This window comes from Neofelis nebulosa, chromosome 16, assembly GCF_028018385.1.
Source record: "Neofelis nebulosa isolate mNeoNeb1 chromosome 16, mNeoNeb1.pri, whole genome shotgun sequence".
Lineage (NCBI taxonomy): Eukaryota > Metazoa > Chordata > Mammalia > Carnivora > Felidae > Neofelis > Neofelis nebulosa.
Window position 1 is genome coordinate 9,705,822 of NC_080797.1, and position 17,643 is coordinate 9,723,464.

General features: G+C 40.8%; 1 protein-coding gene across 14 annotated transcripts in view; it reads left to right on the forward strand.

The window, feature by feature from the left end:
- Positions 1-17,643, forward strand: part of NCOR1 (nuclear receptor corepressor 1) — a 161,111-nt gene that overhangs the window by 85,182 nt on the left and 58,286 nt on the right. For all 14 annotated transcript variants that reach the window (XM_058704695.1, XM_058704701.1, XM_058704693.1 and 11 more), the window contains 4 exons: positions 5,033-5,250; positions 8,796-8,858; positions 11,693-11,832; positions 17,319-17,445. In XM_058704695.1, coding sequence (XP_058560678.1) covers positions 5,033-5,250; positions 8,796-8,858; positions 11,693-11,832; positions 17,319-17,445 — 548 coding nt within the window. The remainder of the gene's footprint in view (positions 1-5,032; positions 5,251-8,795; positions 8,859-11,692; positions 11,833-17,318; positions 17,446-17,643) is intronic.

Sequence of the window (17,643 nt, forward strand, 5' to 3'; positions counted from 1 at the left end):
CTACTAGTTACTATTTGACATAATGAAGGAACGGGATATTCTGGTAAATAGAACTTTTGGCTTAATGGACTTAATTGCCAGACATGAGATGTTACTTTTCAGAAGGGATAGACTACAATAATATATACTCATCACTGAGATCTACTGAATGTAATTTAATCCTTGACTTGGATCTTTTTGTGTGTACCTTTGATAGTTTACATTAATGTAAGAATGCTGGTAAATGGTTTTCTTTTCTATTAATACCTTACATTCCAGCTTTATTGGTTTTATTTATCATATAAAGTAGAGTTCCTGGTTTGTTAGTGGTTCTGTTGCTGTTTTCCTGGTTATAAAAGTAATTCCTGTTCATTATCGGAAGTTAGGAAAAGAGGGGAGAATATTAAGAAAATTAACCTGTGAGTCTGCCACTTGGAGACAGCTACTGTTGATACCTTTGTGTACATATTGGGGTGGGGTGGGGGGCGGTGGGGGACTTAACAGCTCAGTTGGCTGTTTTTCCACCACGGATCAGCTTGATTGAGGCATTATTTACACAGAATAAAATTCACCAATTTTTTTTTTTTTTAATTTTTTTTTAAATGTTTTTTTATTTATTTTTTTGAGACAGAGAGAGACAGAGCATGAATGGGGGAGGGTCAGAGAGAGAGGGAGACACAGAATCGGAAGCAGGCTCCAGGCTCTGAGCCGTCAGCCCAGAGCCTGACGCGGGGCTCGAACTCACGGACCGCGAGATCGTGACCTGGCTGAAGTCGGACGCTTAACCAACTGCGCCACCCAGGCGCCCCTTAATTTTTTTTTAAATGTTTTTTTATTTATTTTTTTGAGACAGAGAGAGACAGAGCATGAATGGGGGAGGGTCAGAGAGAGAGGGAGACACAGAATCGGAAGCAGGCTCCAGGCTCTGAGCCGTCAGCCCAGAGCCTGACGCGGGGCTCGAACTCAAGAACCGTGAGATCGTGACCTGAGCCGAAGTCGGACGCTCAACCGACTGAGCCACCCAGGCGCCCCTAAAATTCACCAATTTTAAGTGTATACGGGGATATATTTTGACAGATGTATGCACTGGTGTAACTGTGGCCCCAAGCGTGATACTGTGATGTAGAATGTTCCCATCACTCCCAAAGTTCCCACATGCTCCTTTGCACTAGGGTTCCCCTCCTCCCCACACCACCCCCACCGTTCCCAGCCTCTGGCAACTACTAATCTGTTTGCCTTTTCTAGAATTTCGTATAAGTGGAGTTATGCAGTATGTGGTCTGTGCACGGCTTCTTTTACTTAGCGTAACGACTTTGGGATCCATGCAGGTTGTTGCATGTATCAGTAGTTTTAGTTTAGTGGTTTAGTTCCTTTTTAATATCTGTCGTATTACTTCCGTAACCCTCTTGGAAATACTGAAGGTTCACCTGGTTTTGTGACAACTACAGCCCACATCACTTAGTAAGGTTGCTAACGGGGTGGATACTCATGCCATTGCCATTCTGATTTTGGCACTTTAGGAAGACGACTCTTAAAAACAATTTTGGTTTTGTTAGTTGTTGAGGTAAAACATGTACACTCCCACGTGGTCAGTGGTTCTCATATGGAACGGCCATATCTTGGTTTTTACTTTTTTCTTAAAATCTCTATTAACAAGCATTCATTTTTCTCTTTAAATTTTTTTTTTCAACGTTTTTTATTTATTTTTGGGACAGAGAGACAGAGCATGAACGGGGGAGGGGCAGAGAGAGAGGGAGACACAGAATCGGAAACAGGCTCCAGGCCTGACGCGGGGCTCGAACTCACGGACCGCGAGATCGTGACCCGGCTGAAGTCGGACGCTTAACCGACTGCGCCACCCAGGCGCCCCAACAAGCATTCATTTTTTAGTGATGTGAGCTAGCTCTTACAGAGGATGCAAAAATACGTAAGATGTATACCATTGTCATGTAGTTTATGATCTAGTAGGGGAAAACTAGGGAAGGTGCAAGTACCGTTTAAGAAATGAGCAGAGGGGCGCCTGGGTGGCGCAGTCGGTTAAGCGTCCGACTTCAGCCAGGTCACGATCTCGCGCTCCGTGAGTTCGAGCCCCGCGTCGGGCTCTGGGCTGATGGCTCGGAGCCTGGAGCCTGTTTCCGATTCTGTGTCTCCCTCTCTCTCTGCCCCTCCCCCGTTCATGCTCTGTCTCTCTCTGTCCCAAAAATAAATAAAAAACGTTGAAAAAAAAAAAAAAAACATTTAAAAAAAAAAAAAAAAAAAGAAATGAGCAGAGCCAGTAAAGGATGTTGGGAGATTGAGAAGAGGTCAGGGTTACTTCCGTCTGGATAGTTTCGAGGACTTTGTGCAGGAGCTAGTGGTTAATGTGGAAAGAATACAGGGAATAGCACGAATTGATGTGCTGCTATGAGAAATGGCAGATAATGGTTTCATTAGACTGGGACACAGGATGGCTGAAGAAGAAGAGTGGAAGGTGGATTCGGGGTTACATTATGTACAGCCTTAATGAAGCTGAAATAGACTTTGTTCAGGAGGCTGTGTTAGGAGTTGTTTGGGAGTAGGTAGCGGTTTGAACGGATGGAATGGTTTCTTGCCAAAGCTCTTCTGCTAGAATATTGACCCACAAGAGGCAAAGAATGAATGGATTGGAGATGTAAGTCAGGGAAGAGTGGTTTGGGGTACGAAGGCACTGATACGGAAAGTGGTAGTAGAAACGGAGATGGTGGAATGAATGGGAAAACTGTTACCGAGATGTACTAACCAAACCTTGGCATGAGGTAACGAAAGAGGGGAGGAGCTAAAGATGATGTCAGTTCTGTAAACGTGAATGAATGTGATCACGATTGTCCTCTTAGCGGCGCACGGTGAGAGCATGGGGTGGAGCAGGAAGCAGAGTGGTTACGGCCACGTTTTTCGATGTGTCGAGCTTGTATTGTTGAAGAATCCGGGGGTGTTGTTGGGAATCCCAGCAGATACTTGGGAAGACAAGTCTGGATCTTAGGAGCTTTAGGAGATGTGAGGTGTGAGTCTGAAGATACAGACTGGGAGTCGTCCCAGTGGAATAGATGAGAATGGGGTAACCACACAGAGATTTAAGGCCAGGGCGAGCCTTGGGAAATCGAGAGGAAGAGAGGAAAGAGAGCCAGAACAGCAGCAGGGATGTTAGGAAAGCTTGAAGTCCTAAAAGCTCAGCTGAGAAGGATATAAAGAGAATTGCCCGTAGGGTCAGTTGCAGCAGGATGATTAATGTGACAAGAATTGAGAAAAGTCATTGGATTTGCAATTTGTAAGTCCTTGGTGACTCCGCCCTCCCCACCCCCACCCCCACCCCCACCCCCACCCCCACCCCCATTGGTGACTTTTGACAAAACAACTTTAAGAGGAGGCTTAAATAGCCAGATTGGTAAGGGAATAAATAAAGAAGTGAAGAGAGAGGGCTACATGGCAACTTCAAGGGCAGTTTAGGACTGAAGGGGAAAAATTCTTGAAGAATTATTTTGGGGGGAAAACGGTAACTTGGTAAGCTACAACAGATCTTTGCTTGAAGTAGATAAAATTTGAAAATCAACGCCTTCCATTAAGCAAAAGCAGTTGAGTCTTTGAGTATCGCCACCTATCCACGTTTGCAAAAATGTTCTTTAAGGACTTTGTTTTTAAATCTAACAGCCCTGGGAGCTACACAGTACAGAGAATAGTCCTTCCAGTACTGCATGTAGTACTGTTGCTAGTAATAGTAATGACCATTTATCGATTGGTTGATCGATTGTTTAGTTTTTCCTAAGTGCTGGAGGGAGGTTTATCCTTAATAATAGCAAACACACATAGTTTACTGTGTTCCAGGCACTATTCTGAACACTTGATATGTATGAACTCCTTTGATCGTTAAAATAGCTCTATGGAACATACTGTTTATCATCCTGACTTATAGCTGAGAAAAACTGAGGCCCGTGGAGGTGAGGTAGCTTCTCAAGGTCATCACATGGCAAGTAAATCACACAGCTCTGGTACCAACCCGGACAGCCTGGCTCCAGACCGGTCTCCCAACCACTGGGCCATACTGCCCCGTTTGCACGTAATTAGTATTGGAGATGGTTGAGAATATTGAGCCGGGTTTAATGACACGGTATGGCAGATTATTACCGATGGGATTTTGGGCTGATGGTGGGGGTTCGGAGCTGACAACCAAGAATTCTTGAAGACATCTTTTGGCGCAAAAAGGTGATTTTGTTAAAAGCACGGGGACAGGACCTGAGGGCAGAAGGACTATGCTGTAAGTGTGGGGGTGACTGCTTTATGGAATGGTTGGGGGGGGGGGGGAGATAAAGTCTGGAGGGACTTCCTAAAGGGATTTTCATATGCTAAAGACTCACAGATTATTGGATGCCTAGCTATTGTCAAGCTGAGATTGTTCCCTCTAGCAAAGCATTAACATTAAGACCCACAGGGAGTGCCTAGACTTTAGGCTATTGTTGAGATTGCCTTTTTCTTGTAAACTGGTGAAGTCTCTTACCAGTTTAAGTGTTTCTTTTTTGTCCTTTCCTGTTTTGGGGCCACCAGGAGCTCCTGAGGAATACTGCGCATATCCCACTTTGGAGGGGGGTGGGGCTAGCTTGTGCTTGGCCCTCAGCTGGCCTTATGGTCCCTCATCATTATTACGGAAAGGAAAGGGCCTCCGTGTCAGCCTCTCCATTTCACAGAGGAGAAAACTTACCTTGGAGCAAAGGCAAGAAATCCGGACTCTGGACTGCAGCTCTAGGGGCTTTTCTGCATCCATTTTCCTCAGAGTGCTGTCATACGTAATAGGTGATTTGAAATGCGTTTGAATTTTAAGCCCATTAATGAATAAAATAGACCTTTGTGAAATATCTTAATTTGAGCTAGTCAGAACTCTTCAAAATTGGGGTATGGCAACATTTTTCATAAATTTTATTTTGAGTAACTGAGAAATTGGGTAATTGTATTTAAATTGTATTAAAAAAAACCTCAAAGCTGCAACCTCCTTAGATATACGCATTCTTCTAAATCACACAAAATTTTCATTTCCTTTTGCTTCCAGAGAAAATACCAAGGAAAAGGACAAGACAGAAGGTGCAACCGAAGAAACGGAGGAGAGAGAGCAGGCCACACCCCGGGGGCGAAAGACCGCCAACAGTCAGGGCCGCAGAAAGGGCCGGATCACCAGGTCCATGACCAACGAAGCCGCGGCTGCCAGTGCTGCGGCCGCTGCCGCCACTGAGGAGCCCCCACCGCCTCTGCCACCGCCACCAGAACCCAGTGAGTGGGCGAGATTGAACAGGCCATAATTTTGTTTGGGATTCTCTTTCAATGCTCGGGTAGAGCAGGAGGGACCCCTGGTATCCAGGATCTAGAAATAACTCTGAAATTCTGGCCTTTAAAAGTTTTTTTAAGTTTTTATTTTAATCACCAGGTCCTCCTTAATCCCCATCACATATTTCACCCATCTCCCCACCCAGCTCTCCTCTGGTAATCTTCAGTGTGTCCTCTATAGCTAAGAGTCTGTTTCTTGGTTTGCCCCCCCCCCCCCCTTTTCCTTTTGCTAGTTGGCTTTGTTTCTTAAATTCCACAGATGAGTGAAATTGTATTGTATCTTGTCTTTCTCTCTTTCACTTAGCATTATACTCTGGCTGCATTCATATTGTTGCAGATGGTGTGATTTCATTCTTTTTTACGGCTGAATAATATTCTCTTGTTTGAATAATATTCAGATGTGGTATGCCATCTTTATCCATTCATCAGCGGATGGACACTTGGGCTGCTTCTGTATCTTGGCTGTTGTCAATAATGCTGCTATAAACACAGGAGTGCATGTATACCTTTGAATGAGTGTTTTTGTATTCTTTGGGTAAATACCCAGTTGTGGGATTGCTGAGCTGTAGGTTAGTTCTACTTTTCACTTTTTGAGGAATCCCCATGCTGTTTTCCACAGTGGCTGCACCAGTTTGCATTCCCGCCAACAGTGCACGAGGATTCCGTTTTCTTCGCATCCTCGCCAGCACTTGTTGGTTTTTGCGTTTTGCTTTTAGTCATTCTGACAGGTGTGAGGTGATCTTTCGTCGTAGTTTTGATTTGCGTGTCCCTGATGGTGAGTGATACGAGCATCTTTTCATGCATCTCTTGGCTGTCTGGATGTCTTTGGAGAAATGTCTGTTCATGTCTTTTGCTCATTTTTAAATCGGATTATTTTTTGGGTGTTGAGTTCTATAAGTTCTTAATATATTTTGGATACTAACCCTTTATCAGCCATGTCTTTTGCAGATATCTTCTCCCATTCCATAGGCTACCTTTTAGTTTTGTTGATTGTTTCCTTTGCCGTGCAGAAGCTTTTTATTCTGATGTAGTCCCAATAGTCTATTTTTGCTTTTGTTTCCCTTGCCTCAGGGGATCTATTTAGAAAAAAGTTGCTACGGCCCCGTGTCAGAGAAATTACTGCCTGTGCTCTTTTGTAGGATTTTTATGGTTTCAGGTCTTACATTTAGATCTTTAATCCATTTTGAATGTATTTTTGTGTATGGTGTAAGAGAGTGGTCCAGTTTCATTCTTTTGCGTGTTGCTGTTCAGTTTTCCCAACATCATTTGTTGAAGAGACTTTCTTTCTCCCCCTTTGGTATTCTTTCCTGCTTTGTTAAAGATTAGTTGACCGTATAGTTCTGGGTTTATTTCTCGGTTTTCTGTTCTGTTCCATTGATCTATGTGTCTATTTTTGTGCCAGTACCATACTGTTTTGATTGCTAGAACTTTGTTGTCTAACTTGGAGTCTGAAATTGTGATGCCTCCAGCTTTGCTTTTCTTTTTCAAGACTGCTTTGCCTATTTGGGGTCTTTGGTGGTCCCATACAAATTTTAGGATTGTTTGTTCTGGTTCTATGAATTTTGTGTATTTTGATAGAGAATGCATTGAGTGGGTAGATTGCTTTGGGTAGTGTAGACATTTTAACAATATATGTCCTTCCAATCCATGAGCATGGAATGTCTTTCCGTTTCTTCGTTTTGTCTTGAATATCTTTTATCGTTATGTGATAGATTTCAGAGTACAGATCTTTGACCTCTTTGGTTAGATTTATTCTTAGGTATCTTATTATTTTTGGTGCAATTGTAAATGGGATTGTTTTCTTATTTTCTCTTCTGCTTCATTATTGATGTATAGAAACGGAACAGATTTATGTACATGGATTTTATATCCTGAGACTTTACTGAATTTGTTTATCAGTTCTAGCAATCTTTCGGGTTTTCTGTTTATAGTATCATGTCATCTGCAAACAGTGAAAGTTTTATTTCTTCATGGCCTTTAAATTTTTTAGACTTTAATATCAGTGTGTTTTGGAAAAGATCCGCCCCAACCTTGCTATCTTAATACAGTGGTTTTTCTTTTGACTTAGTTGTAACCTTAGTGTGTATGCCACTTTTTCTGATGTTTTAACTTGGTGTATATTAGAAATATTTTCTAGTTTCTAGGCGATCTTCATTTTTCACTTTTTGATGGCTGTGAAATGTTGGCATTGTGTTCCCTGAGGCACACAATTTCTTGAACCATTCATTCCCCGTTGGTGAAAATCATGATTAGGCTGTCCCCATCTCCTGCCTACCGCCCCACCACCTTTAAACTAATATGATAAGAGTCTAAGGAAAAAACAAATCTTGAGTTGCATCACATTTTTTTTCTGTTAAATTATTTTTTATAGAAATAAATTATTAGACAAGGGAATACTGGGGCTGGGGGTCCAAGTTTTTCTTTTACTGAGTATTGTCTCACTAGTTTATAAAGGAATTATGTTAATGATGTGTACCATCAACATTGTGAAGACCATCAAAATCAGTGATACCAATTTTATCATAATGTGAGGCAGGAAAGAAACCAGGTTCTGGGGATGGCAAGGAGGATGGAAGGGAAATAAGTAGACAGGCACGCAGGGCCAGGTCATGATGGACCTTGTTTCAATTAATCCTGCTTTGCTTACAAAGTGGGAGCTTACAGAGGTTTTTAAATAGAGGCATGCTGTAATTAGATTGGTGTTTTAGAAAGCGAACTGGTGACCGTTGTGGAGGTCAGGTTGGAGAGAGTAAGGGCTGGAGGCGGAGGGACCAACTAGAAGGGCGTCATTATGCATGCATGCACTGGCCCAGGCAAGAGGAGGGTGGATTCAGATCAGAATTGACATACGTCCATGGATGTGAGTAGTAAATGGGAGGAAAGATTAAAAAATTGGTTTGAGGAGCCTGGTAATAATTTGAGTGACTGGGTGGACGATAGTACTGTTGAGAGGGGGAACATAACGAGAGCTCATTTCACGCGTGATAGTCTTTATTTCCTTTCTAAAGTAAAAGAGAAAGTGTTCAGTTCGTGGTCCATCTGTGTTTACTAGCTGCTGGAAAATGAGGATGGACAGAAGGGCCTCTGGGAGTGAGGAGGAGATGGGGGTTTAGAGAACAGGAGAAAACTGGACAGGAAGGGGGAGCGTTGTTTCTTCTTTGACAGCTCGGGAGAGGAGGGACGGAGCCCTGATAATGTGTGCAGGCACTTGGCGAGGCGGGACTCCTTAGATAAGAAACTAGTGATGTTCAAACATGAAGACATGGATGGAGCTTCAAAGAACATTGCGAAAGATCTAATACAGAGGTTTTGAATATTCATTCCCCTTTAGTTGGGGGAGAGGCCGCCATCATCTTGTTTCCATAGTTGACTAGACCTTATGCTTCAAACAGGCTTTATGTCAGATAAATAGGTTGGTGCCGTATAATCTGTGAATGAAGGATTGATCTTAGTATTCCTCTGCCTTACTGGGTTCTCTATCTTTATTTCAGTTTCCACAGAACCTGTAGAAACCTCTCGATGGACAGAAGAAGAAATGGAAGTTGCAAAGAAAGGTAAATGATGGTACTTTAGATTCTAAAGAGTTTTGGTTTTGGTTTTGGTTTTGGTTTGGTTTGTTTTTTTAAGGTTATTAGTAATAAGTCAGAGGGACCCAATTTTTTTTTAATTGCAAAAAGGAGAACGTTCTTCTACGGTGGTAAACAGAATGCAGAAGTAGACTCGGGTTCTTTAGGGTGGTATGGTACCTTCTCAGGTGCCTCGCTGTGCCTTGTTTAAGAGGCCCACTTTGGAGGGATTGAAGACTCTCTGTACAGTTTTATTTGGAATGTTATTTCATTACAGAGCAAGTGGGCTATTTTCACTTTTCCAGAATAGCTGTGATTAAATGCTGTTAAAGCTGTTTTAGAGGGTATTTTAATATAAAGAGTCTATATTTTCTGTTATTTAAAAGTTGGATTTATGGGGCGCCTGGGTGGCTCAGTCGGTTGAGCGTCCGACTTCGGCTCAGGTCACGATCTCGCGGTCCGTGAGTTCGAGCCCCGCGTCGGGCTCTGGGCTGACGGCTCAGAGCCTGGAGCCTGCTTCCGATTCTGTGTCTCCCTCTCTCTCTGCCCCTCCCCCGTTCATGCTCTGTCTCTCTCTGTCTCAAAAATAAATAAATGTTAAAAAAAAAAAAAATTAAAAAAAAAAAGTTGGATTTAATAGCATGGTACATATTTTTTCAGTGTGTATTTGGTAAGGCATTTGGTTATAAACTAGTAAGAAATTGCACCATGATTCAAAGGAGAGAGCATGAACTTTGGAGCCAGACCAATGTTTGAATTTTGTCTCTGCCACTCATTGCTATGTGGCCCTGATCTTACTTACTCTGGAACATTATGAATCTTGTATTTTCTTGTGGTTGCTTCTTAATGTAGTATAATTTAAAATTGAAGTACAGTTTCTAATAGGGTAAATAATTGGTTTATAAATAAAAAATAGTTTGTTTTAAGTAAACTAATTCTGAGAAAGAGTAGCCAGCTTTTTGGGGGTTAAGTATTAAAGTTCTGAAGAGAAATTATTGTAAATGGGTTGACCTTTTAGTGACACATTTCAGATTTATTTTTTTTCTTTTTTAAAAGAAATGTTTTTGTTTTACATTTATTTAGGTTTGAGAGACAGAGACAGAGCATAAGGGGGGGAGGGGCAGAGAGAGAGGGAGACACAGAATCTGAAGCAGGCTCCAGGCTCTGAGCTGTCAGCACAGAGCCTGACACGGGGCTCAAACTCACAAACCGTGATGAGATCAGGACCTGAGCCAAAGTCAGACGCCCAACCGACTGAGCCACCCAGGCGTCCCCAGATTTATTTTCTATGTAAATAGGTAGGAATGATAACATTTAGGAATCCTATAAACCACATTTACCAAAAAAAATAGCAGTTTAAAGTTTTCTGTGTTCAAAATATTTTTATTTGACGTGCATTTGCCATGATTAGCAAATTTGTGATTTGCCATGATTACATGTAAAAGATTCACATTTGTTCTCATCTTATTATCAGAATGTCATAGTGGAGGGGCGCCTGGGTGGCTCAGTCGGTTAAGCACCTGATTTCGGCTCACGTCATGATGTCATGGTTCATGAGTTGGAGCCCCGAGTCGGGCTGTGTGCTGACAGCTCAGAGCCTGGAGCCTGCCTTGGATTCTGTGTCTCCCTCTCTCTCTGGCCCTCCCCTGCTCATACTCTGTCAAAAATAAATAAAAAATTAAAAACATTAAAATAAAAAAAGAATGTTCTAGTGGAACAGGTAGATGTTGGCTCCATCACAGGGCGATCTTTTTCAGGTAGCTGCAGCTCCATGTGACTGTTTAGCCTCCATTCAGCTCTGTTCATGTGTCAGGCAAGATTTGGAAGTTATCTTCCAATTGTCATTAGTAAGGAAGCTACTTGAAAAACTGGTGTCTTCCTGTAAATTGTCGAATTTGTACTAGAAAATTCCTGTTTGGGTACACCTGTATCTAAAGTATATCCCTGTCTGTATAGCTCTCTGTATAGCATTTATATACTCACATTCCTTACAGATAGGTATGTGTATGTATAGATATAATTTGACTAAAAAGTGCTAGATTGCATAGGTTGCTGTGATGCATTGTATTACAACAGGCTTTTATCTAAAAATTTTTTTTCTAACGTTTATTTCTGAGAAAGAGAGCGTGGGGGGGGAGGGGCAGAGAGAGAGGGAGACATAGAATCTGAAGGAGGCTCCAGGCTCCGAGCTGTCAGCACAGAGCCCAATGTGGGGCTCGAACCCATGAACTGCGATATCTTGACCTGAGCCGGAGTCAGACGCTTAACCGACTGAGCCACCTAGGTGCCCCTACAACAGGCTTAAGAAAAAAGAAACAAACAAAAAAACTGGTTTATTTTTTTGAGAGTATTTCTTGATTATGAATGAAGATAGGCTAATTATAAATACAGTTTATATATTAATTATATATATATATATATATGGTCTTTATCTTGTGTTATTTATATGATTACTTTATTAACTTTATATCGATATACTGTTTCCAAAGATTTAGAAGTACCTAATCACTCAGTTTACAAGTGTTTGAGTTGTTATTCTGTATCAAACATTGTCCTAGCTCTCCAGAAGACCCATAGCAAGGACAAGGTTGTGCCCTTCAATTAATGACCGTGTTGTAAATCTGGGTGGCAAAATAGAGCTGTCAGTGCGTTGAGAGTCAATATATATTTAAGTATGTATTGAAATGTATCAGTAAATAATTGAAAACATACTCTTAGTGCTAATGATTGTGAATACCATGGTTAGATTGATTTGATTATTTCTCTTGTTAGCTTTATCAGGTGACTGTTGAGTTCATCTTTGGTCTCTTTTTAAAATACAGGTCTTGTAGAACATGGTCGTAACTGGGCAGCAATTGCCAAAATGGTGGGAACTAAAAGTGAAGCGCAATGTAAAAACTTCTATTTTAACTACAAAAGGCGACACAATCTGGACAACCTTCTGCAGCAGCATAAGCAGAAAGTGAGTATATCAGAATCTTTTTTAATTTTGTTTTTGTTTTGTTTCTGCTTTGTCTTCGAGCTTGAAATACTGGTTGAGAGAGAAACTTTTTTGCGTCTTGTATTTTTATTTATTGCATTTACCTGTAAAAGGATATGCTAGTTTTTCACCACAAGTTGACTTTTTCTCTGTTTACTGTCCAAGGAGTGGAATTCGTGTTAGGAGTAATGGCAGTTCAGTACTTTTGAATGACCGTAATGGGATTTGGAAAACAGAAACATCTTAGAGTTTGAATTGAAAAGTTTAGTTGGCGTTCTTTTGACCTTGTTGAAAGAATTGATTTGGCATATTAAAACCATTTTCTCAGAGAGAAAGAATCTCAGATAAATACTAAAAACCAGAGAGTGTGAATTATGGAAAATCCCTTAACTAGGAAGTTCCAACGTTCTCAAAGTCCACAGAGCTCTTTGAGGATGCCATGAGGTCAGAACTGCTTTTGGAAAAATATTAACATGGTACTTACTCTTCCCCACTGTGTTAAATTTGCACAGACGATGTCAGAGTTGTTGGGAGGGAGATCGTCAGTGCCTTCGCACGAATCACCGCAGGACACCGCTGTGCTAAATACTCACTGTTCTCTTCATGTCCAGCGTTGTTAGCAGTTTCAAAACACATGTGCCGGTGTCACTTGTCCTTAGTGAAGCAGTCAAAATGCACTTGACTAAGTCTTGACCCTTGGGTATGTGTGTGTGGGATGAAGTGAGAAGTGTTGTGTGAAGTCCTTCTCTTCCACCCCAAAGTGTCCCGCTTCTGCCCTGGGAAAGCACTTTGCGTTTGTTCGAGTCCCAAGCTGGACTAGCTCCCCTTTTTTTATGGAATGTCAGTTTCAGTTGAAAAAATGACACACTGTGGTTTTTCAGACTTGGATCCATAGTCGACATTTTCTTGAAAACACGTGAGCCTGTCTGTTAAGGCAAGCAAGCGGTAGAATTTGTTGCCACTTTCCAGTTTTGAGCTTTCAAGCAAAGGTTAGAAGTTTGGAAAATCTGTATCCCTCCCCATGAGCTTACCGTCTTCCCAGTACTCAAAGACTTTTTCTGATGGGATCAGTGGTAATAAGAACCACTGTGATGTTTTCATATACAGTGAAACGTATCCAGATTTGAAAAATCTGTGTAAATCCATGTTTTCCAAATGACCAATTTGCGATCTTGCAGTGGGTATCCTGTATGTATAAAGGATACATAAAAGATTTTGTAATACATCGAAGTTCAAGATAGATGAATGGATTTTAGTAGAGTACGAAAAATTTATTGATACAGTTTCAGATTTCACATTGCAGTTATCCTTTAAGAGATGACGACATGCCCAATTTCGGTGCACCATCAAAGAGTAATATCCAGGGTTGTCTAAAAAGATGTTAAAACACACTTCCCTTTCCAACTACATATCTCTGTGAGACCAGATATTTAAAAAAAAAAAAAAAAAATTTTTTTTTAACGTTTTATTTAGTTTTGGGACAGAGAGAGACAGAGCATGAACCGGGAGGGGCAGAGAGAGTGAGGGAGACACAGAATTGGAAGCAGGCTCCAGGCTCTGAGCCATCAGCCCAGAGCCTGACGCGGGGCTCGAACTCACGGACCGCGAGATCGTGACCTGAGCTGAAGTCGGACGCTTAACCGACTGAGCCACCCAGGCGCCCCATGAGACCAGATATTTTTAATATGTGTTTCAACCAAAACAGATTACGCCTGCTGATTAGGTTAAATGTAGAAGCATATTTGAGAATTGTGATGCTCTCAAGGCAGACATTAAAAGGAATTTCCAAAATCAATTAAAAAATGATACTTTTTCACTAAATGATTCTTTGGTTTTGGAATGTACTTATTTTTTATTAAAAATGTTTTTTATGTTGACATGTAATGTGTTTGTTGTTCTTCAAATGAATTTATAGATATTTATTTCCTTCTTAAAACAAATTTTTTTTAAGTTTATTTTGAGAGAGAGAAGGAAAGCGCACATGTGAGGGGAGGGGGTGTGGAGGGGCAGACAGAATTCCAAGCCGGCTTCCTGTGCTGTAAGCGCAAAGCTGGATGTGGGGCTCAAACCCACGAACCTTGTGAGATCATTACCTGAACTGAAATCAAGAGTCAGATACTTAATTGACTGAGCCACCCAGGTGCCCCAAATTCATAAATATTTTAAATGTTTTTCTGTTTTAACTTCAAATTCAGTGAATATCATTATATATATCTCATGAATAGATCCTCCTTAGGGCCCGGGATGAGGGACAGGGAGCCCTTAGTCTTAGTTCTAATCAGGCCATCAGTTGATTCCGTGAAGCCCACCCCATCCACATTATGGAGGGTCATCTGCTTTACTCAGAAGTCCACTGATTGAAGTGTTAATCTCATCTAAAAAACACCTGCACAGAAACATCCAGGATAATGTTGACCAAATATCTGGGTGCGGTGGTCCAGCCAAGTTGACACACAAAATTAACCATCACAAATGTCGATAACACTTCTTATTCTAATCTTTTAAATTACAATGGAAATGATAGGACAGCAGGCTTCCATTTTTTTAGAGTGTTTTACCGTTTTTAAAAAGGTTTCAAGAAAACATGACAAAACGTCTAATATCTGTTAAAACAAAGGAGAAGATACATAGGTGTTATATTTCTGTAGGTTTGAATTATTACATTAAAAATTAACGAGTGCTATCATATAGTGAAGCAAATGCTTGGAGAGGTAGGAGATTTTTGCATGTGATTGGAGGAATGTTGCATGGTGGTAAAATGTTGTCTCTTCTCTGTCCATCAGTGGAAGTTCCAAAAGAATCGGTGGATATCAGCAAAGGAGGAATATAGCCTCCACACCGGAAAAATCCACATAGTAGCTATTATCTAATGCCTAAAAATATTGCAGCACTCATGAAGTCTTTTGCAAGCTTTTTAAAAAGTGTAGCCAGAGGATTCTTCCCTTGCATTCCCTAGGAGCATAGTGATGATTTTTTTTTTTTAATTTTTATTTATTTAAATCCAAGTTGGTTAATGTACAGTGTAATAATGGTTTCAGGAGTAGTATTTAATGATTCATCACTTACGTACAGCACCCAGTGCTCATCCCAACAAGTGCCTTCCTTAATGCCCATCGCCCATTTAGCCATCCCCCACCCAACACCTTGCCAGCAACCCTCAGTTTGTTCTCTGTATTTAAGAGTCTCTCTATTTAAGAGCCTCTCCCTCTCTGTTGTCTTATTTTTGCTTCCCTTCCCCTATGTTCATATGTTTTATTTCTTAAATTCCACATATGAGTGAAATCAAATATTTGTCTTTTCTCTGACTTATTTCGTTTAGCATAATACAATCTAGATCCATCTACGTCATTGCAAATGGCAAGATTTCATTCTTTTTGGTCACTGGGTAATATTCCATTTTGTGTATATACCACATCTTCTTGATCCATTCATCAGGTAGGCTCTCGCCATACTTTGGCTATTGTGCATAGCGCTGCTATAAACACTGGCGTGCACGTGTCCCTTCGAATCAGCATTTTTGTGTCCTTTGGATAAATACCCAGTAGTGCACTTGCTGGGTCGTAGGGTAGTTCTATTTTTAACTTTTTGAGGAACCTCCATACTGTTTTCCAGAGTGGCTACACCAGTTTGCATTTCTACCAGCAGCTCAAAAGTGTTCCTCTTTCTCTGAATCCTCGCCAAAGTGTTGAATTTTTTTTAGCTTCAGACTTTCACCTGGTTGTATGACTCTGACATTGGGAAATGATTTTTTTCTCTTGCTTCAGTTAATGCTTTAGGTTGGATCCTACTAGTGTATTCATATGTAAACCAAAAATGAGAAGAAATAAACAGAATAAGAATATTGGTAATTTTAACAGTTGGGGTGGCAATAACTTATTTTCCTCTATGAGGAATGTCCCTGGGAGATGCCTGTAGCTGAAGTCTGCTGAAGTACAGGCCCTGGAAGAGGTGCAGCGCAGAGAAGTGCCAGGGCTGGGATCCTCCAGTCTGCAAAGACAGGAGACCTTAAGTTTCATAGTCAGCAATGTAAGATTATAAATACAATAAATGGCTAATGTCTTACACCTATGTATGTGCACCTATACTCTTACAGATCTGTGACCCCAGTAGAAAAATGAGCAGTGTTACGTAAACACTTGGTTTACAGAAGGGAAAATCCTGTTAAAAAAAGGAAATTTGTCCTCATCAATAGTAAAAGAAATTCAGTAACATCAATCCTGATTGGCTACAGCAGTGATCAGATGTTGCTTATGAGATCACTGAATTCTTTTAATAATTTTTTTCTTTTTAACGTTTATTTTTGGGATAGAGAGAGACAGCATGAATGGGGGAGGGGCAGAGAGAGAGGGAGACACAGAATCGGAAGCAGGCTCCAGGCTCTGAGCCATCAGCCCAGAGCCTGACGCGGGGCTCGAACTCACGAACCGCGAGATCGTGACCTGAGCCGAAGTCGGACGCTCAACCGACTGAGCCACCCAGGCTCCCCAAGATCACTGAATTCTTAAAGTTAGTGAAGGGAGGTTATTACAGCATTATTAACAATACTTAAACTTAAAAATTGCCTAAATATCTTAAAATAGAATTCTAAACATTTATTGGTATAGATTGTTTTTATGGAATCACTAATATAATAATTTTGAAGAATGTATAATGTAGAGAGGTACGTGCAGTTCATGATTATAGTAGGTTAAACAAGTAAGATATATAATCACGTTGGGCCATCCTGGTTTTATTTCCACGTATACATATGTACACAGGTATAAAAGACAGGAAGGAAATGTATCAGCATACTTAGAATCCGTTGCTGGTAGAATTATGAGCAATTATTATTGTCTTCTTTAACATAATTCTGGGTCTTCAACATTCCGATGAATGTGTTATTTTTCTTAGAAAATAAATGTATACATTGTATGTATTAGAAAAATACATTATCTGGAGGGGGAGAATAGCAGGAGTTTTGCCATTTTTGGCTCTTTGTACATGTATGGTGGTGAGTTGTTTGAAAAATTGTCCAAAAAATTGTCCAGACTTTTGATCAGTTTGATGAAAGTAATGTATTTACACAAAAAGGCCAGGAAGTGGTTCCCTAGAGGTAACTGCACATTAACCAGAACAGTTGTGAAACATGCAACCTTCTTGTTTAGTGTGTATCCATGTTCTGTGTTATTTTAGACATGAAAAGGTTCATTTTTTTTCTTTTAGCTATTTAAATCATAAATTAATATTCTTTTTTCTATGTTTATTTTGAGAGAGCGAGAGAGAGCATGAGTGGGGGAGGGGCAGAGAGAGAGAGAGAGAGAGAGAGAGAGAGAGAATCCCAAGCAGGCTCTGTGCTGTCACTGCAGAGCCCGATGTGAGGCTCGATCCCAAGAACCGTGAAATCATGACCTGAGCTGAAATCGTGAGTCGGAAGCTTAACCAGCTGAGCCACCCAGGCACCCCTAATTTAATATTCTTTTACTCCTTAGACTTCACGAAAGCCTCGTGAAGAGCGAGATGTGTCTCAGTGTGAAAGTGTAGCTTCCACTGTTTCTGCTCAGGAGGATGAAGATATTGAAGCTTCTAATGAAGAAGAAAATCCAGAAGACAGTGAAGGTATCTTAAAGTCTTAAATTTAGTTGTGACTTCCGCTAGACAAATCTGTAATTGTTAGCTTACTCATTTGACTATTTAAGAATTGCTTCATGGAGGAAAAAGTATTATCAGTGTTTTCATGGCATAGAGACCTTAAACTTGAGCACAATGTATTTATTCCATCAACAAACATTTATGTAGCACCTGAGATGGCCCAGT